This window comes from Dermochelys coriacea, chromosome 3 (assembly GCF_009764565.3).
Source record: "Dermochelys coriacea isolate rDerCor1 chromosome 3, rDerCor1.pri.v4, whole genome shotgun sequence".
Lineage (NCBI taxonomy): Eukaryota > Metazoa > Chordata > Testudines > Dermochelyidae > Dermochelys > Dermochelys coriacea.
This window is the reverse complement of record NC_050070.1, coordinates 199,836,160-199,861,061: the sequence shown is the minus strand read 5'-3', so window position 1 is coordinate 199,861,061 and position 24,902 is coordinate 199,836,160. Positions and strand designations below refer to the sequence as shown.

Here is a 24,902-nt window from a genome sequence, read left to right as displayed (position 1 = left end):
GTGAAATAAGTAAACAGTTGCACTGACTTATTGGGACTACTCAACTACTTAGGTAACATGTGGTCTTAAATGCCTTCCAGAATCAAGGTCTAAGGGTAGGATCCACAAAGGTACCTAGGCACCTAAACCCCAGACTTAAGTGCAAAGGTCAATAACAGGAAATTCAGATGAATATTGGGGAAAAGTTCCAGAGCATTAGAGTCCATCTGACTATAGAATGAACTCTCTAGAGAGGTTCTGGAAGTGCCACTACAACCTGATCAGGAAAAAAACCCACCAAAACATGTAGCTACATTCTTCACAGGCAATGGGTGAGGCTTATTTCATTCATGCCTGTAGAGCATCGTGAGATGTTGAGATGGAAGACATTTGAAGAAACAATTCTGAATTACTAGGGAGACTGCTTAGATACTTTCACCAGTAGATCTCAAAGCACTTTACAAAAGAGGTCATTATTATTGTCCCCATATTACAAGAGGGAAACTGAAGCACAGAGAGTGGAAGTGTCTTGCCCAAGGTCTCCCAGCAAGCCACAAGAATAGCACCCAGGGCTTCCATGTCCCAGTCCACTGCTCGCTCCACTATGCCACACTGCTTTTAAATTAATTAATTAAATGTATTAAGGCTTTTTAATCTCTAATAATGGGGCAATCTCAAAATTAAATCTGCCCCTTATACTAGTGAGTTACTGATAAATGTCCCTTTCTATCCCATCTGCTTTCTCATTGTGCCATGGTCTATCTAGCACTAGTAAATATTTCACTGTCATTTAAAATAAAAGTTTGATCATCACTTGCCAGCAGGAATGCTCCCCTAAACCAGCTAGCTTCTATAAAGGAGTTTGGTGGGAGTTGATAGGACTTATCCTGCCCTGCTCATGAGTCTTCATCTGAGGGAGAGCAGTGGGGGTCTGGTGCTTCTTGAAGACCATTGCACAACAAGAGTGGCCACCCCTGAAAATGACAAAGGGGACCACTAGGACTCTGGAGGAAGTGGCAGCAGGGGATGCAAAAGCAGTCCTGGGGCTTTCTCAAAGAACCCAAACCTCCACGTAAACATGACTATATCAATGACTATGACATGTACAAATCACTGATTCCAGGTAAGATCATTGGTTAAGAGGCTGCAAAGAAAACAGACTCGAAGAAACGCTTTGTGGGGTGAATGCCATGCTCATGGAACATACTGCATTGACATCCCTGTGTGACAGGGCGTACCAGGCCCTACCTGCCCCCTGCTGGAGCCCCCCACTGCCCTGGCACACATTGCCCTATGCAGGTGTCCTTCTGGAAGAGAAGAGCAGCAAGATCAGACCTCCAGGGGCTTGAGGGGCTGGCACTCTGCCCACCGCCCAATGAAGTGAGCAGTGCAGATGCACTCTAAGAGTAGTGTTTTCCTTCCACTAGGCATCTTCCTCAGGCCACATTCCTCTGTTGTGGGTTCTTTGTTTATTTGGCTGTTAAGCTCATTGAGGAAGGGACTGTCTTTCTTTTTGCCTGTAAAGTACCAAGAACATCTAGGGCGCTACTAAAAACTGTCAGCTGATGGCAACTGCATATTAAGTACTGACCTGGGCTGGATTGTACCAGTAATTTAGAGAAGAAAGACTCTTTAGCTGCTCACCAATATCCTGAGCCATTCACCCACCCTGCTGGAGCACCTTACTTCTGCTCTGTTTTTACACTGTCTTTTATGATTTTATTAAGATACTTTCATGGGTCACAGTCTCATTCCAAGTGTTGAAAAATCCCATTATGCAGTGGGAACTGGCTGAGACATGGCTGGCTGTTCTGGTTTGCCACCTTTCTGCTCTGAGATGGGTGTGGTGGGTAAGATCTCTTCCTTGGGCTCCGCAATGCTGACATGGTCTGGCAGGGGTTTCTTGGGTCCAATCTTCCCACTTGGGTCCCAAGGCAACATAATCTTTAATACCCAGCACACCCTGCCTGAGGAGGACATGGCACACAGTTGTATCGACATCGTGGTTTACAGGGTCTCCACTGTGGATCATCAGGCCATTCACAAACTTCATCGACTTGGCTCGCTGTCCTCTGAGTTTACCGGACACCACCACCTCACAACCCTTAGCACCACCCTCCATGATGAAGCGGAGGACACCATAGCAGGCTCGACACACTGTTAAACCTCCCAGGAGTTTGTAAAGCAGGGATTCCGCTTGGGCAATAGCACATGAGGTGGCCATAATGCTCTGATGCTTGATTAAAGGCTCCCCGCTTTTCAATGTCTTAGAAGTGTCTTTGAAACTGGCATTTTTATTAGTCTGATGACTTATCCAGGGGAGCAGGGAAGATCCAACTCCGATTAAAACATCCCGTCTCCCATCAGTAACAAAGCTATGATAAGAAAAACAGACTTTCCTTTATCATTCTTCCATTGTGGAATATAAACAAATGTCAGAATTTGAGGCAGATACCTCTGAACCTAAGGAATTGAACGTTCCTCCAAAATGGAACGATTTCACCAGCTAAAGCAATACAGGCAGAGAGTTAGGCCTTCTCTACTAGAAACGTTTCCCCAGTTTAATGATTGATTTTTGAATCAATCTTGTTAAACCAAGGCAATCTCATAATGTAGATCAGCTCAAACCAATTAAACTCTTCCTTAAATGATTTAACTTGCATTGGTAATTTACCAAATTAAACTAAACTGATTTAAGCAAAGGTTAAAAGGGTTTAAGAGTGTCTCCTGGAACTGGACAAAACCTGGAATTTTTGTACTGTGGAAATTCCAATATTTTTTTTTACAAAAGCATCCTACATAGGGACAAAAAATTGAAAAAACAAAAATTGTTGCAAAATGAAAAGTTCCAAAAAAAAATTTGATTCAGAAATGTTTTGCTGTAACATTTCTGATCAAAACAAAACATTTTGACTTTCCTGAATCAAAATGTTTCCTGTCTGTTTGATGAAGCAAGTCAAACCACATTTCATTTTGACTTGTTCAACATTCATCTGTGTCCCCTGAGCTGCCACAATGCCTCATGGTAGTTGTAGTTTGGGTGCTTCATGCCCCCCATTCCTCCACTGTGGGTTGCTCTTCCTCACTGGACTACATCTCCCAGGATGCAGCTGAAATGAAATATTTTGATTCAGTTCAACAAACCAAAATATTCTGATTCAAGTCAAACCAACCTGAAATAAAATATTTTGTTTAAACTTTCCCAGTGGAAAATTGAAAAAAAAAAATTGGCAAAACTGAAACTTTAGATTTTGAAAAAACTGCATCTTCTGTCAAAAAATATTTGAATAGAAACTTCCCGACCCTCTCTCATATCTACCTTAGGGGTTCACATCAGTGCAACTAGATCACTTTTAAATCAATTTAGTGACATTAGTTCAATTTTTCTAATATAGACCAACCCTTACAATGTTTTAAGTAGCAGAGCAACTACATTATATGAGCATTGTTAGACTTTATGTAATGGCACTGAGATCTCTAAACGGGCACTGTATAAGGTTTCCAGTAAGAAGGACTAGCCCTTCCAATCCAATGACCTTGCAAATTATCAATGTCCACATCAGAGGACTGTATTTCTAGTTCTTCTAGAACTCCAGAGTCCCTGAATGATAAGACAGACACTACAAGGGGGAAAGGATCCTTCCATTAAGGAACAACTAATAGAAAAATTTCAAGAGATGAAGATCTTCAGAATTCCATGACCTCTTTGACATCTGCACATTGGATAAGAATAAGAAAATGACAGGCAATGAAAAGCTCTCCCTTTCAGAGAGATCATGGAGTTCATTTTTAAATCAATTTAGCTACATCAGTTCAATTTTTCTAATGTAGTCCAACCCTTAGAATGTTTTAAGTAGCAGAGCAACTACTTTATGGGAGCATTGTTAGACTGTATGTAATAGCACTGAGATCTCTCAGCAGGCACTGTATAAGGTTTCCAATAAGAAGAGCTACCAAAAGACTAAATCTTTTAAATAAAGAGATGCTCAAGATCCAAATCAGCATTTTTGAACAGCCCATGTATGGAAGGAATTGAGCTCTGAGGCTGCGATTTCACGCATTTTAAAGAAGGATTCATCTGCCAGTAGTGGATACTGATACAAGGTGAGAATTTAATTGCCCCAAGTTCCAGACCATTCATATGCAGGTGCTTGGAAGATGGCTAATCACAGTTTTTAAACACGCCAAAGTCATAACTCCAGACAAATAGAATGGGCCAAATCCTCAGATGATGTAAATCAGCATATCTCCATTGACTTCACAAGTTTACACGAGCTGAGATCTGTTGCTTTAAAGTGTGTTAGAGCTTAAGCTACAATCCATTTAATAATTCTGAAGCTTCTTTTCTCTCAGCTCCCTGATCTATTTGTAGTTTAAAGTGTTTTCGTTGATTAGTAGAACACAAACTTGTTAAAACAGCTGTACTTTTGAATATTTGTTTTATCTATGATGCTGAATTGACTCCTATCAGTTTTCCAAGACTTTTAACTACTTAAATATTCCAAAAGCTACTTGTAGTTTGGCCCTTTGCAGAAATTCCATTAGCAGCAAGTAGATTAATGGCTAAACCCATTTTGGAGATTGAAATGCTATAGGCTGTAAGAAAAATACAGAAAAATCGCATGGTAGCCTGAAGCCCAGACTATACTGGTGAACATATGGGTGGCTATTAGAATAAAGAACATACATAAATTAAATGAAATTAAAGGTAATTTTTTTCCACTCAGTAAATGCACTAAATCCAATATGTGTTCTACTCAATGCCAGTCATTGTAATGTAATCACCAACAGAGTAATGAATGTGGCCATTATTCTATTGCAGGATACAGTACAACTTTGCATTAGTAATGGGATAGTATTAACAGTGCTGATAGATTCACTTATGGCGGGGGAAAATATCACAAAACTGTTCTACCCATGTGCTTTCTTTTGGTTACAGGATCACACTATTTGTGTGGCCAGATGCAGGGGCGGCAGGTTTGTATAATTTTTGGTGGTGCCCAGAACCCACCCCTGCCCAAACTCTGCCCCCCAAAAATCTGCCCCCACCTGCCCAAGGCTCTGGGAGGGATTTTGGGTGCAGGAGGGAGTTTGGGTGCAGGCCCTAGGCTGGGGCAGGGGATTGGGGTGCAAGGTGCAGGCTCTGGGAGGGAGTTTGGGGATGGGAGGGGGTGCAGGGGTGTGGGAGGGGCTCAGGGCTAGAGTAGGGGCGTAGGGGGTGAGGGCTCTGTCTGGGGCTGGGGGGGGTTGGGGGTATTAGAGAGGCTCAGGGCTGGGGCAGAGGGTTGGAGGGCAGGGGGATGAGGGCTCTGACTGGGACTGGAGATGAGGGGTTTGTGGTGTTGGAGGGGGCTCAGTACTGGGGTGCAGGGGGATGAGGGGTTTGGGGTGTTGGAGGGGCTCAGGACTCGGTTAGAGGGTTTGAAGGTGTGGGGGGGGTGAAAGCTGTGGCAGTGGATGTGGGCTCTAGGGTGAGGCAGGACTGGGGGTGAGTTTGGGGTGCAGGCAGGCTGCTCTGGGACAGGGGCCAGAGAGGAGGACTCCCCCAAGCCCTTTCCCTGCCAGCAGCAGTGAGCTCTGGGGGAGGAGCCCTCTTTCCTACCCCCCCCAGCAGCACATTCACCCCCACCACTGTCATTGCATATGCTCCTAGGGTCCCTCTCAGATCCAGGAATCTCCCTTGCCTCTCCTGTGGTGGGTGCCGGGGGGGGTGCTGCGTGCACCTCCTCCTCTCCTGCTGCTCCTGACTGTAGCCTCACTGGGGGTGAGGGATGGGGCTGCCTCCTTGGGGCAGGAGTGGTGACTGTGGGTTGGAGGGGGGAGCCTGTGCTGGTGGAGGGTCCTGCCGGAAAAGGTAAGGGTCTGAGGTGGAAGGGCAGGCGCAGTCAATCTGCCCTGGCAGGGGAGTTGGGGGGCACTAGGAACCGTGGCAGCGTGGAGCTGCTCAAAAGAGGCAGCCAGGGATGCTCTGCTCTGGGGCACAGAGAGATGTGTGGGGGCAGCAAGAGGGGGTTAGGAGAGGCATGGGGGGGCAGCAGGTGGCTGGGGGGACACCAGGCCCCAAATATTGATGGAGCTGGGCCCCTGGGCTCTGAATATTGCTGGTGCCAAGGCACCACGTGGAGATATAACTCGCCACCCCGGCCAGATGGTCATTGGTGTCTCATTTGTGGAAATAAATGTACAAGCCTACAGTATGTTCAACCATTCTTTTCTCTCCTGGTGTTGCACTGCCCGATGTTCTCTTTTCCTTTGCACTGTGTTTTTGGGTTGGACTGCTGTAAGAAAACATAAAATCCCAAACCTTTAAACAGATGAAACGGGCTATCCCAGCAAAAGGGTCTTCACCACTCATGAGCAAGACATGACCCTGATTTTTAAAGGATAAGAAATAGATTGGCAACAGATGTGAGAATGTGAGTTCTCTGGGGGAAGGAATATCTTTTTGTTCAAAAAAGAACTAGATAAGTTCATGGAGGATAGGTCCATCAATGGCTATTAGCCAGGATGAGCAAGGATGGTGTCCCTAGCCTCTGTTTGCCAGAAGCTGGGAATGAGCAACAGGGGATGGATCACTTGATGATCACCTGTTCTGTTCATTCCCTCTGGGGCACCTGGCATTGGGCACCTGGCACTGGCCACCGTTGGAAGACAGGATACTGGGCTAGATGGACCTTTGGTCTGACCCAATCTGGCCGCTCTTCTGTTCTGTGTTTGCACAGCACCTAGCATAATGCAGCTCTGATCCACGACTGGGACTCTTCGGTCGTGTTGCAATACAAGCAACAACACAAATCTATACGTGTAAGGCAGTTTACATGGGCGAATCCACAATCACTGGCTTATGCCTCAGCAATAGCAGGGGAGTCTTATGCCTACTGTGAAGGACCAAATTCCAGAACTTCACCACTTGCCCACAGAATGCTCTTAATGGTTTGGTCTTGGCTACCTTAAAAATTGCCTCTCTCCTCCTGGCTTACTGTGCTAATTGAGGTGCTTCAGATAACAGTCCTCTCCTGACATAAATGGTGTGAGGGGGCAAGCAGAAAGGTATTCTCAGAAAAAGCGTCTTGGCTCTGCAATGCACTTCCCTCCTGGATTTGCCACAGCCTGGATGTGATAACTTTCAGGACATGCTATGGTCTACGAGCTCCACCTGCTCTCCCAGACGTTTTCCTCCTGGTAACTGGGGAAGAAGCCAGGCTGGGACGTGTTGTGTGGGGGTTGGGAAGGTATTGTGGGGTAAATTTTCAAAGGGTTGAGGCCCATCCTCCCAATTTACGTGTACAAAATGAATTACCCCCACAATCAGGGAGGTGGAAGCTCTAGCACACAGGTCTGCACCCACAACTGAACTGTGAGGGCAATATTTATAGGGGTAAAAGGCTTCCACGAAAAAGAGACTGCCCTCCTGAACAATCAGAGGCCTGGTTTTCTTGTACAACCTTTGCATGCAGGCCTCAGTGGGCATCTTCTGCTAATATGTACTTATATGTTTAGTAATGCACTTAGATCCTGGCATGGGTGTAATGAAATGAATAATAATAAATTAGTAAATAAATGAAGCTGGTTGCTGGTTGCAGAATAATGGTTCCTGCTGAAAATTAACGTATTACCTGTTTCACAGCACACATACACACAGGCCCTCCTGCAAGTTATATATGTCCAATATGTGCTAGTAGCAAGTGTATGCAACATTCCCTGACCCAACGCTCTAACCATAAAATAACCCTCTGTACTATAGCTCCTGACACAGAGACCTGTAGACCAGCCCCTGAGCAAGTTTACAGTGCAGTCAGAACCAAGATGGACTCTTCTGTGAAATCCTGGCCTCATTAAACCTCATTGACTTCAATGAGGCCAGCATTTCAATCAAGGTATTTGGGAAATGCCTTTGTGCACTGTCCACTAGAATTCAGTCTCCATGCATCTTTCTCTGCCCAAAAGTGGAGATCAGTGACCTTCCTGTATCATTCTTCTCCTCCTGGGATCAAGCAGAGGGCTCTCCATGAAGCCCTACGTACGCATGTGTTGGGAGGAGATGGGCTCAGATCGATAGGTGAAAAGCTTCGGGCTGGAGCAAGGCTTCTGGGACCGTGTTTCATTCCCATCCACATCATAAAAGGAACAAAACAACATAATAGAGCTCTCCCACTTGCTTATCAATGACTAGCAAAACTGACAGAGGCCACATCAAAGGATCCGACACATCAGGTATATGACAGAAACCAGTCATGTACAGTTTTGCCAAACTACACAACCCATTTAATGGACTTACACTCTAACCAGGGTGAACATTAAAATTACATTGCTTATTCTATAAAGCTATATTGCAGAAATGGGTGGGTTATCCATGGCTCTGTTTAGATTAAGGAACAATGGAAAAATATTGAAAAAGACCTAAAAAGCAAAGAGGAAAAGGAAAGTGTTGTGCCCTTGAAATCCTGAAATATATAAAGGCTTTCATCATAAGTCCTATGGTTTTGGGGGGGAAATCTGGTGCATTGCTTTAAATCAGTGTGGATATTTGTAAACGATTTTTGTTACTGTTATGCCGTAGCTGTAAAACATATAACTTCAATTCCCAAGCTATATGAAAGCTTATGCCCAGATAAATTTGTTAGTCTTTATGGTGCCACCGGAACTCCTCGTTGTTTTTGCTGATACAGACTAACATGGCTACCCCTCTGAAACATTCCTACAGTTCACTTAAAATATGTTAAGGGCAAGGAATGGTATTTCCAAAGCACCTATGAAATTTAAGATCACAAGTCCCATTGTGCTCTTAAATGCCTTTCAAAATCCACCCCCAGAGTTTAAAAATAAGAACCTATCATTCGGCACCTAATCAGAGGACCTGACTTTCAAAGTATTGAGCGTCCAGCAGCTCCCTTTGGAGTCAATAGATACAGTATAGCCAGAGACACAATACAGTTTGAGACTGCTTCCTGGTGTGCCTGGCTTGATTATAAGATATTCCCTCCCTACACACTATTGGCCAAATCTGTAAAAGTCACTCTGCCAAATCTGTTGAATTTCCATGGGATTTAGAGCAGTTTTATAATCATAACGAATGATTGTATTAGCACAGCGTGAATATGTGTGTGGTGATTAACATATTTTTTCAAAGTCATGGATAAAAATGAGTAGTACAGCAATAGAGAACTTTTATATTAACCCTCTGAGAGTTCAAGAATTAATTGTCATGGAATCGGGTACATCTGCTAACAATCACGCACATCTTTAAACCAACACCCACAGCATTGTCAATTCAAGCCTAACAGCTTTCCATTAGATGGTATACAAATGTTCTTTGAAATTCCTCTTCTAAGCTCTCCTGATAGACTTAGGTCCCATGTGCTGCTTCGTCTTTTAGCCTAGGCTATACATCCCAATAAAATCCTCTTATAGATAAAGTAATCATGTATCTCAGTTTTACTAGGAGAGTCCCATCTTTTTCATATGTCCTAGGAGCTTCTTTTGGGACACCATAAATGCCTTGCACTTCATTTAATTAATCAAAACTGGGACAGGGTGGTGTGCCTCTGTGGCAGGCTCAGAGCTGAGTGGGTTTTTGTTTTAGGGTGTTTTTTTGCTCATTCTATTTGAGATGCAGTTCCCTTTCGCGATCTGGGTGTCTCTGGTTTGTGGGTGAGTGACTATGATATGAATGAAATACAAAATGGAACATTCCTCTATTTATTTATATTTATTTATATTCCATTATTTATTTATATTTTATTTTATTTTTTAATCAACTCTGCCATGGTCTGTCCTTCCCAGAGAAATAGGAAAAGGATGAATAGGCAAATGCATACACACCTGTATAAAATCTAATGTTGAGCATTGCCAAGCTACTAATTACTGGCAGAGCCAAAATTGCCATGCCATGCTGCTGGCACAGGTACAGGAAGTTAGCAAAGGAGGAGTCGAAACAGGAAAGAGACTTTTTAAAAAAAGAGTTCAGGAGAAAGAGGGTTAACCAGGGAAGAACTGGTTTAAAACTGGTTAGTGAGGGTCATTTTATAAGGGGTTAAAATCCTTGTGCTGTTATTTATAAGAATCTTTGTGGTGTGATTTGGTTGGTTGGTTGGTTGGTTGGTTGGTTCCTTTCCCCCACTGAGGATGACTAAAATTCTATTTCCGTGCTCTTGTCTAGAGCACTTACTTTCTTTATAAGATGAGCATGATGCTTGCTCTCTCTGATGTGAATCTTAACAAGTTATTTGGTGTTTCATGATAAACTAATTCAGAACACTTGGGCAACGTCTACACTTAAACCACTAGTGGCACAGCTGCAGTGTGGCAGCATTTCAGTGTAGACACTCATGTAGCTACAGGAGGTGTTTTCCCATGTAGTTATCCACCTCCCTGAGAGGCAGTAGCTAGGTCAAGGGAAGAATTCTTCTGTTGACTTACTGCTGTCTAGACGGGGGTTAGGTTGGCTTTTTAGGCTTTTTTAAGGTGGATTTTTCACATCCCTGAGCGATGTAGTTGAATTGACCTAACTCTTTAGTGTAGACCTGGCATCAGCTGCTGCAAGCATTCCTCCACTTTGAGAAAGGTGCACGGGGTGGTGTTGAGTGAGAAACTGGCAGGATTGACACAAGCACGTGTTTGTTTTTAATTTACTTTTGTCTCATATTAATATGACTATGTAGTGTCCCTACCAAATGTTGCCAATAAGAGTGTGAGTGACTTTTGTGGGGAGGAAATAAAATGAATGTAACTCTTTCATGGAGGACACAGGAAAATATGAGGAGGAGTTAGGGTGGGAAGAATATGGAGAGACTGGGAACAGGAACATGAAAGAGAGAGAAAATGTAGGGAAGGAGAATAAATTTGCCCTAATGCTGTGCATGAAGGTGGGACCTGAGTCACCAGTATGTCCCTATTCAGAAAAACGCCTAAGAATGTGCTTAATTGAGCAAGGTTTAGACACAGTGTGTGCTTAAATGCTTTGCTGATCGTGGCGGACTACTGAATCATTGCCAAAGTGAACCCATTGTATTAGAGAAAATCCATCCCCATTGTAACTCCTTTGACCTCACTGGAGTTATAGTAAGGTCAAATGCAGGCCATAAGGATTATATATGATACGCAATAGACGGGATTTCTTTTCAATCTCTATTGTACGTGCCAGCCTGAAAAAAGTCTATTTTTAATTCAGTGTGCAAACAATAGGAAATGCTCTAGTTAAAAAATATTGCTGCTTGCCTAGAGATGACCTGCAAAACATTTTTTAAAATATTAGGCTAATGCCCCTTTATCATGAATAAAGAATGGCTGAATATTTTGGTTTCTGTTTGTTTACCATAGAAATATCAATGTCAAGCATAGTGTTCTCTACTTTTGCTGTAGGACTTCCTGGAGAATTCAGAGGACAGAGTTTTTGTATCTTTAACAAAGTCTTCCTTTCTTTGAAATGTTCATTCTTCATAGAAGTGAAATAAGTGTTTTTAAAACGTTTTCAACACTTTTACTAGAAGTCTCTTCCCCTCTGAAAGATTCAGTTTTGATTCTCTTGGCTTTTGTGATGTGGTCATTTCACTAGCTCTCAAGTCAGTGCTGCCATGCAGGCTAGAAAGGACTTGACTTTCTAAGATAACAGACAGAGGGGAAAAACACTAAGACCTTGTTTAGACACAAAATCTGTACTGCTTTTACTATATGTGGATGCAGTTATACCATTACAGATTATTCCCATATGGGAAGAAAATGAACTATGCTGGCATGAGCACATATACACCAGTATAATGGCATCCACATATATAATGATGTAACTGCATACACATTAGGGGTTGTCTTGATATAATTGCAGTGGTAAAAAAATTCACATCCCTGACCAACATAGTTATACCACTACAAAAACCCCGTGTAGACCAATACTAAAAAACCCACCACAAACCCTTCTTTATAGATATCTAAGGAAGCAAAAGAGAGCACAAGCCCAGTTTAGTTTTTCCCTTTTGCTGGTGACTTTAATTGAACTATGTTGGCTTGTAAACAGGTGCCCAGTCCAAATTGTTCTGTACTGAATTCTTCCAGACTTGCAACAATTCTCTCAGACTTTGCAACTAAAGCACAGAGGCAGACCAAGGCCACAGATTGCCACCGTTCAGTGTCATCCTAGCGGAAATGTACCTTTTTGCCCCTTGACACGATTAAGGCAAGAGCAGTTTTTAGGATGTCTATCGTAGCAATGAATTATACAGCAATCAGAATAGAACCAAGGTAGTGCTGAAAGAGGTTTTTCCCAATAATTTAATATACTTTTACTTCCCAAATTGATATAGCATAGATAAGATATGGCCCGGCTGCGGATAGATAGAAGCTTGCTGCATTTAAGACCTTCATAACTCATTCCTTTCACTAGCATGTTCTGAAATAGAAAGTACATTGAAGACAGGAAATCATTTCATTCCTATCACATGAGTTTCTGATAGCATATTGCACTTTAATGCTTGCTATGAAATGAGTCCATGTCCAGTGAAGGCAACTGAAATGGATGGATTAATTCAGCATCTTGTCTACCAGATGTTATAGCAAATTTCTCATTGGAATGTGAATGGCTGTCTCATAGATACTAGTAATGAGTTCGAAGAGCTTTAGAAACAAATATCCCAATTTCTATAGAAACAAATATCCCATCTCATCATCTAGATTGGCTGTTTTTGCCGTTCTCATTACATTGCAGGTTTCATGTCAGTGGCTATAAATTGGGACATTGCTTCTCTAGTGATGCAGTGCACAATGTTACCAGTTTGTATTGCTTGTACATATTGCAAACCCCCTGGGAAAAGGGAAAATTTGCCAGATAAATAATTCATCACAAATTGTTCACGCTGCTCTACCTACATCTGAGTGCATAGACTCAGACTTGGACTCTTGTGATCCAAGAGAAGTCTACTTGCTGCTTTCTATATTGGGAACCGGGCAATTCCAAAAATCACCTCCCTGAAGTAGGGGGCAGCTATTTGAGTGGGAATTCCCTCTGGCTGATGAAGCATTGCATTCGTTATTTGAGGCCTGATTCCCATTTATGCTAAAGCCTCTTTATGCCACTCCTCAGTGTAAAGGGGCTTTGAAGTGGGAGTAAATTACATATACCCCTTTAAATTGTGAAAAAGGGCCTGGGTATAAAAAGAATCAGCCTTTCACCATTGCTTTATCCAGATGCTCACCCAAACTGAAGGCCTTATTTTAACTGAGGAAACTAAATTTCAGATCCAAGGTTTAAAATCCTCACAACAAAAGGAATCTTATATCTTAACTCACTGGGCTTGTCTACATGGGGAATCCAGGAAATTAATCCAAATAAACTGAAGGTGGGATTTGAAGTGGACTAGTTAAACTGAATTAAATTCCTGTGAAGACAGCCACATTCAGAATTACATTTAAATTAAACTGAATTAAGGCCATTTTAATTCTGAATTTGGGTGTTCACACAGGAACTGAATGCAGTTTAACTAATCCACTTCAAATCCATACTTTTAGTTAATTCAGATTAATTTTCCTGATCAATGTCCCCATGTAGACAAGCCCTGTAGATGTCTGTCTATGTATTTATGTTGTGCTCCTCACCTTGGGATGTAAGCATTTTTATACGTTTGAAAGTTAAATAAAATATCTGGTTTTGTTTGGTTTTCCCTCCCACCTCATTTTCTCTCTTGTTGTGGGAAAGCAAGTGATTTGAAGGAAGGCTCTATCTTCCACGCTTGTGAGTCTCACCCTTGTGATAGTTCCTGATCAGTTGTGATTGTGGCAGGAGAGGTAGTTTCTTGAGTAGCTTGGGCCAACCTCTTCGGGGGGCGGGGTGGAGGCTTTGGTATCAGACTGAAACCTTGGGTTTGATTTTATATTCAATGGGGGCACAGCAGACTGCAGACTTACAGAGTTGGAACTGCTAAATAAGCTGACTGCTGCATTCTGTACCAACTGGGCTTTAATCCAGGCAGGAAGAGGTTGCATATGGGTTACAACGGTAAGTTGTGAATGCACAGATTGGTGGCACACAGGAGGGGATGCAGTCTTTTGGACAGCTAGACATGGAAGCAGGTATTTTTAGAGTGTGTAGCTCTTTGGGCATTCAGCAGCTGCAAGGGGTCCATAAGGACCCTGAGGGGCTGCAGACTTACCTGATGATTTGAGGGAATATGCCCATAGTGGAATGAAATGTTACAGAAGTGGCAAGCTCTTCAAAGTATTTTCCTCTTCACACTAGAATCACTATCATTTTGCCCAGGCTTCACTTGAACCAACTCTTCTCTATCTGGGTCCTGATATCTCCCGAGTGTTGGAATTGCAATCCAATCAGAACATCTCCTTGTTATGTTTTGAAGCCCATTTATTAACCCAATGCACTCAGTATTCGGTCCCAGTGCACATCCACTGGCACTGAGACTTTCTTTTCCTATTTGCTTCCTTTAATAGAGTAGAACATGAAAAAAAAAACCCTCAGTAACTTAGCTAGCATCGAGCCACGCACCGCTACCATTTTCTTTATATCTCAGCAAAATCCCATCTCTAGATCAGAGCTGGATTTTTGAGTGGCAAAGCAATTACTGAGCTGAGTGACAGGGAGAATGAAGTACATTTGCAATGAAAGTTATTACCACAGCAGAAACTTCTGGCAGCACAGTGCAATGACTGACGTCCTCATGGGTTATTATTATGGGCCTCATGCAAATGAAGTGGAAGCACTGACTGTTACAGTGTTTCTAATCAACAAAGGGTGATGCCAGTAATTAGGTTTCATCCCATTTCTTAGACATTAATTGGAGGAAGATGTGCAGATTGCTGGTTAATGATAGAACAGTTATAGTTCCATCATCATTTCTTCTTATTTATCAATTTGTTTGATTGCTTATAAAACATCAGGCTCAAATAGCTAAACAGACACATGCGGGATCAAGTGTTTGCCACATAAGCAATGTGATTGATCAAGTCAGTGACATCTTAAAGCACTGCACGTTACATGGCCTGATTGGAGTGGGTGTGGAACTTAATTTTTGCAAACACACAGGATGGGATTTTCCAAAGGGCATGGGTTGGTCTAATCTCTCCTCTCATTGATGCCAGTGGTGGGAGCAGTTAAGTGAATGCCAAGAAATTTCCAGCTACAACACTTAGTAGGAAATGCGAGTTGAGATGATGCTGAAAACTAGCTGTGGATTATGTGGCCATTATCTTTGAAAACTCGTGGCGAACGGGGGAAGTCCCGGATGACTGGAAAAAGGCTAATGTAGTGCCCATCTTTAAAAAAGGGAAGAAGGAGGATCCTGGGAACTACAGGCCGGTCAGCCTCACCTCAGTCCCTGGAAAAATCATGGAGCAGGTCCTCAAAGAATCAATCCTGAAGCACTTAGAGGAGAGGAAAGTGATCAGGAACAGTCAGCATGGATTCACCAAGGGAAGGTCATGCCTGACTAATCTAATCGCCTTTATGATGATTACTGGTTCTGTGGATGAAGGGAAAGCAGTGGATGTATTGTTTCTTGACTTGCAAAGCTTTTGACACGGTCTCCCACAGCATTCTTGTCAGCAAGTTAAGGAAGTATGGGCTGGATGAATGCACTATAAGGTGGGTAGAAAGCTGGCTAGATTGTCGGGCTCAACGGGTAGTGATCAATGGCTCCAGTCTAGTTGGCAGCCGGTGTCAAGTGGAGTGCCCCAGGGGTCGGTCCTGGGGCCCGTTTTGTTCAATATCTTCATAATGATCTGGAGGATGGTGTGGATTGCACTCTCAGCAAATTTGCGGATGATACTAAACTGGGAGGAGTGGTAGATACGCTGGAGGGGAGGGATAGGATACAGAAGGACCTAGACAAATTGGAGGATTGGGCCAAAAGAAATCTAATGAGGTTCAATAAGGATAAGTGCAGGGTCCTGCACTTAGGATGGAAGAATCCAATGCACCGCTACAGACTAGGGACCGAATGGCTCGGCAGCAGTTCTGCGGAAAAGGACCTAGGGGTGACAGTGGACGAGAAGCTGGATATGAGTCAGCAGTGTGCCCTTGTTGCCAAGAAGGCCAATGGCATTTTGGGATGTATAAGTAGGGGCATAGCGAGCAGATCGAGGGACGTGATCGTTCCCCTCTATTCGACACTGGTGAGGCCTCATCTGGAGTACTGTGTCCAGTTTTGGGCCCCACACTACAGGAAGGATGTGGATAAATTGGAAAGAGTACAACGAAGGGCAACGAAAATGATTAGGGTCTAGAGCACATGACTTATGAGGAGAGGCTGAGGGAGCTGGGATTGTTTAGTCTGCAGAAGAGAAGAATGAGGGGGATTTGATAGCTGCTTTCAACTACCTGAAAGGGGGTTTCAAAGAGGATGGCTCTAGACTGTTCTCAATGGTAGCAGATGACAGAACGAGGAGTAATGGTCTCAAGTTGCAATGGGGGAGGTTTAGATTGGATATTAGGAAAAACTTTTTCACTAAGAGGGTGGTGAAACACTGGAATGCGTTACCTAGGGAGGTGGTAGAATCTCCTTCCTTAGAGGTTTTTAAGGTCAGGCTTGACAAAGCCCTGGCTGGGATGATTTAACTGGGACTTGGTCCTGCTTTGAGCAGGGGGTTGGACTAGATGACCTTCTGGGGTCCCTTCCAACCCTGATATTCTATGATTCTATGATTCTATGATTAATGCTCCAGAAATCTGACTCCTAGAAATGTAGGCTGAGATCAGGATCCCATTGTACTAAATCTCTACATGAACATAATGAAAGACATTCCCTGCCTGAAGAGATTGAAGGCTAAAAAGATCAGACAGACAAAGCTGGGAGAAAGTATTATTGTCACCATTTTATAGATGGAGAACTGAGACACGGATTAGGTAACTTGTCAAAGTCTGATAGAGCCAGGAATTGAACCTAGATCTCGTGAATCCCAATCCAGTGCTTTAATAATAATCTACCACCACCTAATTCTTACATAGCACACTTCACCTGTGGATCTCAAAGTGCTTTACAATTATCCCCATTTTACAGATGTGTAAACTGAGGTGGAGTGACTGGGCCAAGGTCACCCACTAGACCTGTGGCGGAGCTGGGAACTGAACCATGGTCTTTAAATTGCAGGCCAGAGCGCTATCCACTAAGGCATGCTGTCTTTAACCACAAGACCATCTTCCGCAAAGAACACTGAAAGACTCTAAAGACTTATCTGTAGATAAAATTCTCTGCCCAGATTACTCCCAAATGCAATCTACTTCAGCCCATCCTTTTACTTCGACTCCCCTCACTTTCTAGCAGCTGGTTCTGTGGCTGTACCACAATACTTTAAAGATCAAACAAAGTACCCCAAGAGGACAGAGCCAGCCAACCTTTTTATAGAATAAATGGTGCTGTTAGGCTTGGCTTAGTTACTTTCTTATTTTTCCTGGCAAAGAAGGGAAAATTATAGCTGTTCCTCAGGAAAGTAGGAACAAGAAGCAAAACTCAGCAGAAATATGCAGAATCTCACATTATTTATATGAAAACCAATACTTTTTGTTGTTTTTCCAGTAGATGCTAATTTGTGTCTATAAGTGAAAGCTGAATGGAGGCTTTGATTTAGTGGGTGAATGTCTAACAGGAGAATCCATAGCTGTTTGATCCAAAAATTTGTGCCATTTTTAATTGTTGAGAACTGATCACAATGGTCAAGGGGAAAATAACTGAATTCACTGTGGGGCCCTTTTGTTCCCATTCTTACCTTTTTTTTTTCTGTCAGCGACTTACAGTTAAAATAAATGTGTGCCTCATTATTGCTTAATCAAACCACGCTGCAAGCCAGCCATTTACTATATTCTTATCCAGTGCTAGTCAGCATTATTTAGGATGTGCGCTCTCCCGATTGTGTATGGAGAGCACCGATTCTGAATAATTTGGAGCAAATATTTTAAACTGTGTGTTGATTGCTATTGGTGTAACTAGTGAGTGGTACAATGAGCTTGTACACACCATATTCTGCAATGCCTCCAGAGCATTCTCTCTCAGTCATTTTCCTCTGTTAGCTATGAACCTTCCCCAAAATTCATGATGAGGGAAAATACTGATACAGATCACTAAAGTTTGGAATTAGTCATTGTTTGGGTGTCGGAAGGGAAGGCACATTGAGAGCTTGATGTGAGGAAGAATTACATGTGTGAGTGACAGGTTCCAAATTCAGTGGAAATCCTTTTCCCCTAGAGAGAGCAAAGGCCAAATTCGCTGCAGGTGTAAATGGGTGCCGCTCCAGTGACCGCTTCCATGTGCGCTAGCAGAGAATTTCTCCCCACTGTGGAGCAATTAGTTATGAAACTAGGCGTGGACAAAACTCCTTTCACTTCAGAGGAGGTTTGAGTGAAAGTTTTCCTTGGTTTGAATTGTCAAGAGTTTCACCCCTTTCAAGTTTCACTTTGAAAATCAGGATCAAACGATCTCCAAAATTCAGTCAGGTAAAACTAGCCAATGGCTAAAACTGGCACATTTTCCATTGGTTTTCGATCAAAATTAATCCAGTTAATTCAGCCCGATTTCATTCCAAAGTTCCCCAAACCTTTCAGCCAAGCTTCTCTGTTTCAAGCCTGTAATGAAACACAAAACCACACAAATTTCTTGTGGATTCGACAATAACCATAAATGTTTTGGAAAGCTGAGTTTGCTGCATCTCGTCTGTCAATTTAAGCACTTATATGGTCCCCATCCCTTCATACTAAACAGGGTTAGGGGCAGCATTTGACTGAGAAGCACCTTGTGATCGCCTCAGGATATAACGTGCACTATAAATGTGAGCTACTCCCATAACTACTTATTATTAATAAGACTCATTCCCTCCTTCTCTATTGTGTCCCAGATTTCTGTTCTCTGATCTGCTCATCTTGACTGGCTTTCTCTCTGTCTCCCGTAGCTGTTATTTCCTATTGTATAGTTCACCTATAATGGGGACACTCAGCGAGTGATTCCTTCAGTAATAAGAGACCAGATGTCATACTGTGCAGAATGTCTGCTGAGATGATGCTATGAGTGAACTTGTTTGGTTATCAAGGGTTGTGCTTTTTATTTTAAGTGCATTGGAAAACTAATTTTTTGCCTGTGTCATAGGACAAACGTCTGTGAATCTTGAAATAAATCACTTTTTTCTTAGCCTGGAGAGGAAGACAGTTTGACTGAGTCCTGAGGTCAATAAGATTGTTAAAGAGCCTGTGAGCATTTATTTGGAGGGGAGGAAGCATGCCAGTTGTCATTATTTAAAAGGGGCAGTCCTTGTTTTATTTTGTTTTTTAGAGCAAATATCTTTGACTTAAACACTCTATGCCTCCAAATATCTCTCTGTCCTCTGTATGGCACTAAAGTGTGTGTCTGTCCCTTCCCCCGCCCCCTTCCCCATTTATAGCTTTCAGATGCTACATATGCATTAATCATGACAATCACTAATTTATCTTGGAAAACTCATGGAAGACGGGAGAGATTCCAGAGGACTGGAAGAGGACCAAATAGAGTGCCAACCTATAAAAAGGGGAATAAGTACAACCTGGAGAATTACAGACCAATCAGCTTAACTTCAGTACCTGGAAAGATAATGGAGCAAATAATCAAGCAATCAATTTGCAATGCCTAGAAGATAATAAGGTGATAAGTAACAGTCAGCATTGATTTGTCAAGAACAAATGGTGTCAAACCAACCAAATAGCTTTCTTTGACAGGGTAACAAGCCTTGTGGATGGGGGAAGTGGTAGATATGGTACATGTTGACTTTAGTAAGGCTTTTGATACTATCTTGCATGACCTTCTCATAAACAAACTAGGCAGATATAACCTATATGAAACTACTATAAGGTGGGTGCATAACTGGTTGGAAACTGCTCCCAGAGAGTAATGATCAGTAGTTCACAGTCAAGCTGGAAGGGCATATTCAGTGGTGTCCTGCAGAGATCGGTCATTGGTCCAGTTCTGTTCAATACCTTCATCAATTATTTAGATAATGGCATAGAGAGTACATACTTAAAAAGTTTGCAGATGATACCAAGTTGGGAAGGGTTGCAAGTGCTTTGGAGGACAGGATTAAAATTCAAAATGATCTGGACAAACAATCTGAAGTAAATAGGAAAATATTCAATAATGACAAATGCAAAGTCCTCCACTGGAGGTTATAGTACATCACAAGCTAAATCTGAGTCAACAATGTAATACTGTTGCAAAAAAGCATTCTGGGATGTATTAGCAGCAGTGTTCTAAGCAAGACATGAGAAGTATTCTACTCGATGCTGATTATGCCCTCAACTGGAGTATTGTGTCCAGTTCTGGGTGCCACATTTCAGGAAAGATGTGGAGAAATTGCAGAAAGTCCAGAGGAGAGTAACAAAAATGATTAAAGGTCTAGAAAACATGACCTATGAAGAAAGATTGAAAAAAATTGGGTTTGTTTAGTCTGGAGAAGAGAAGACTGAGTGGGCACATAACTGTCTTCAAGTGTATAAAAGGTTTTTACAAGGATGAGGGTGGAAAATTGTTCTCGTTAATCTCTGAGGATAGGGCAAGAAACAATGGGCTTAAATTTCTGCAAGGGTGGTTTAGGTTGGACATTAGGAAAAACTTCCTGTCAGGGTAGTTAAGCACTGGAGCAAACTACCTAGGACAGTTGTGGAATCTCCATCAATGGCGGTTTTAAAGAACAGATTAGAGAAACATGTTTCAGGAATGGCGTAGTTATTACTCAGTCCTGTTGTGAGTTCAAGGAACTGGACTAGATGACCTATTGAGGTCCCTTCGAGTCCTACACGGCTATGGTTGTATCACAGCTGATTTACACCAGCAGAGGTTTGTTCATAGGGTGAAATTTCTTGATGTGCACCACTGAAGTCCAGCATCACCACTTAATCTCTCCAAATAGGCCTTATTTATTATTTGTGTTTCCATACCGCCTAGGAACCCAAGTCATAGATCAGGAACCCGCTGGGTTAGACACTGTACAAACATTGAACAAAAAGACTGTTCCTGCCCCAAAGAGTTACAATCCAAGTAGAAACAAGAGACTAAAGATGGATACAGAGTGGAGCACAAGGAAACGATAAGACAATATTTCAGAAAATATTTTCAGAAAGCTTTTGACAAGGTCCCACACCAAAGACACATAAGCAGTCATGGGAGAATAAGGAAGGTTCTCTTATGGATCAGTAATTGGTTAAAAGGTACGAAACAAAAAGTAGGATACATGGTCAGTTTCCAGAATGAGAGAGGTAAATAGCCGGGTTCCCCCATCATCTATCCTGTGACTCTACTGTTCAACATATTCATAAATGATCTAGAAAAGGGATGGACAGTGAGGTGGCAAAACTTGCAGACAATACTCAAGATAGTTAAGTCCAAAGATGATTACAAAGAGTTACAAAGGGATCTCAGAAACTAGCAGATGAAATTCAGTGTTGAAAAGTGCAAAGTAGTGCCCACTGGAAATATAATCCTAACTATACCTACAAAGTGATGGGGTCTAAATAACGGTTACACTCACGAAAGAGATCTTAGAGTGATCATGGATAGTTCTATGAAAATATCTGCTCAATAGACAAAAAATCTAACAGAATGTTAGGCAGCATTGGAAAGGGAATAGGTAATAGCAGAGAAAATATCATAATGCCACTATATAAATCCATGGTACACCAACACCTGAATACTTCATGCAGTTCTCAAAAGATGCATTAGAACTGGAAGAGATACAGAGAAGGGCAACAAAAATGAATAGGGGTATGGAACAGCTTCCATATGAGGAAGAATAAAAAGGCAGGGACTGATCAGCTTAGAAAAGAAATGAAAAAAAGAAAAAAAAAGTCATGAATGGTATGCAGAAAGTGAATTGGGAAGTGCTATTTACCCCCTTTTTCATAGTACAACAACTGGAGTCACCCGAGGAAACTATTTAAAACAAACAAAAGGAAATACTTCACACAATGCACAGTCAATCTGTGGAACTCATTGCCAGGGGATATTGTGAAGGACAAAAAAGTATAACTGGATTCCAAAAAGAATTACATAAGTTCATGGAGAATAGGTCCATCAACGGCTATTAGACAGCATGGTCAGGGATGCAACCTCATCCTCTGGATGTCCCTAAACCTCTGACTGCTAGATGCTGGGGGTGGATGACTGGGGACTGATCACTAGATAATTGCCCTGTTCTATTCATCCCCTCTGAAAGGTCTCGCACTGGCCACTGGACAATTAGTCTGACCCAGTATGGCTATTCTTATGTTCTTATTATCAGTCATTATGATAAGGACCAGCAACCTAACTACTGAAGATCATAGAATCATAGAAATGTAGGGCTGGAAAGAACCTCGAAGTCATCAGGTCCAGCCCCCTTGCACTGAGGAAGGCCCAAGAAAATCCCTTTGGTGAAAGGACATTACACAAAAACAACAACAGAGACAGCCCTCCCAATCTCTTCAAGAGCTCACAAAATATTGAATCCTTCTTTTCAGGACACATAAATCAGTCACACAAAGGACATTTGTTATTTTAACTTATTCTTGTGGAGATGTTCATTCCTGCGATTAGGAGATGTACCGTAATAGTTTTCGCTTGTCTTCTTTTAACTTTGCTAAATAAGTCTTCCAGTCAAACTAAAGCTTTGCAAATCTAAAACTTTCCCTGCAATTCTTCTCCTCTGACATGCACTATTCGGTGTTTAGATGGGATGTGGAATCTGATTATAAACTTTTGCTGAGTTTTAAAGCTCTCTTGGTAGAGATGGATCATTTTAACTTCTGGTCGCATTTGTAAGTTATTGATATCAACATCTTTTGGGTGAGATGTTAAGAGGGCATTTATTTTTCAAATAGAGCTGTGGTAGTGCCAGTATTCTGCATAGTTCAAGTATAGATAATTATATTCTACATGACCTTAGGCCTGACTCAAAGCCCACTGAGGTCAATGAAGAGTTTTTCCATGACTTCAATGGACATTGGATCTCAAAATTAACTTGCAGTTTTGAATATGATACTTCTACTATTCTCCCCCAAATACTTGTAGTGTTGCTGTGCACTATTAAATAGCTGCAGCATTTCATTAGAGTGTACAGTGATTCCTTTTCTTATCATGGACCTGGCCCTACCATCAACCTGCATTCAGCTCCTGCCACTGCCTTCAATGGGAGATCTGCAGACAAACAATGACAGGACTGGACCCAAGCTTGTTAAAGTGCTTTGCAGTCTTTGGGGATGAAAAGTAGCATGTAATTGTGAGGTATTATCATTAATCATTTAAATTACTGTTATGGTGCTAACACAGCCTTGGGAGAAGTCCTAAACTCAGTACACACAATGACAAGTAGAAAGACATGTTTTAACTCTCTTAATGACTTTTGTTGACTCTCTTAATGATTATCCATGCATCTCTGGACCCTTCCAGATGTCGAGCCCGGATGGTTATGAATACCCGAGGGTTGTGGTTGATTGGGTGTTCAGTGAGGCGGAGATGGGTGCGAACCCAGCCAATAAGGGCAATCTCCTCCAAGATCTGAGCCCTCTTCCACACTCCCATTAGGGCTCAGCATTATGCTGGCTGGGACTCCTCATTGAGGAAAGCCTCTAGATAGTAAGTCCAACTGCTACTCCTTGTGCTAAGAGTCGGTAACCCAGCTTGGATAGCCGGGCGGATTGCAGAGGATAAATCCCCATCCCTTTTGAGGTGGGGATTGGGGTGGGCAGCCCCAACAAATCTGTTCCCCTGGTAAGGGTAGTTTCCCCCTGGCAAGGGTAGCCTCCCACAGGTATGGGTTGAATCCCCCTGGTAAGGGTTAGTTTCCCCCTAGTAAGCGTTATATCTTTTAATTATGGATGAAAGAAATTTTTATTTACATACTGGATCGGCGCTGGACCAGGTAAACAACGCCCCTGCTGCCGGCTTTGTTGCCCCATCCAGCAGTGATAAATATATTAGGGGAGTAATTAGGGTCGCTGGACCTATGGATAAGATGTTTTTTAATGAGTGGATTTCTCACGAGTCTAAGAAGAGAGACCTCCCTATTGAAAATGAGAAGGGAGTTGAGGAAATTGATTTAATAGGTGAGGATGTTTTATCATTTCTACCTATGGTTTTTACTAATGACACTATTAATAATTTAGATATGGATAATTTTAATCCTGGTTTTGAGTATTTAAATGCATTTGAAGATCCATATTTTAAAGAATCTGGGCATTTTAATACTAATTTAATACTGTTTTTAACAATATAGATATAGATATAGATAATTTACCAAATTTATTAAATAATAGCTCATGGAAAGACAGAGGTTTTTATCTAGAATATCCCATCGATTGTTTTAATTGTCCAATTTGTCTGCAGATTTTAGCAACATTTGGAAAATAGGCAAAACATATTAATGTTGTACATAAAAGCAAGGCCATACGAGTGGTCTGCAAAAAATGTGGAAAGTCCTCTCAATTCCACTGTATAGCATGCCACTACCCCAAATGCATGCCCAAGGAGGTGGATACCCTGGTGAAGGCCTGTTCAAGTTGTGGAATGGCTTTTCATACTAAATTGGGCTTAAGTCAGGATTGTAGACATAGACACCCCGCTATTAGAAACGAACAGAGAAAAGAGAACATAACAGCTAAGAGTAAGGCCAGAGAGTCAACTTGTTCTCGATCTCGATGGCTCATGAGATTGAGTTGCTTATTCAACTGGAGACCAAATATCTAGGAAAAAGAAATATTAATAAGAGTATTGAAAGTGAATTAAAAACAAAGACCAACAAACAAATTTCTGATAAAAGGCATGAATTGGCTAAGAGAAAGATCAAGAAAGATAGAGATATTGATGAAACAGGAGAGGTAGATAGGATTGAAGAGAATATACTGGAAGTTCTGCCCCTGAGAGAAAGAATTTTGCCACTAAATGAGCATCCATATGTGGACAAGGTGGGGAAGATATGTAGGCACGGGAGACAAAGTA

General features: G+C 42.1%; 1 protein-coding gene across 1 annotated transcript; it reads right to left on the bottom strand.

The window, feature by feature from the left end:
* Positions 1 to 1,684: 1,684 nt before the first annotated feature.
* On the bottom strand, positions 1,685 to 2,175 carry LOC119853490 (40S ribosomal protein S3-like). The gene is given in 2 exon segments (XM_038396609.2): positions 1,685 to 1,927; positions 1,929 to 2,175. Coding segments are annotated over 2 exon segments (348 nt in total). The 5' UTR covers positions 2,102 to 2,175; the 3' UTR covers positions 1,685 to 1,752.
* Positions 2,176 to 24,902: the final 22,727 nt, after the last annotated feature.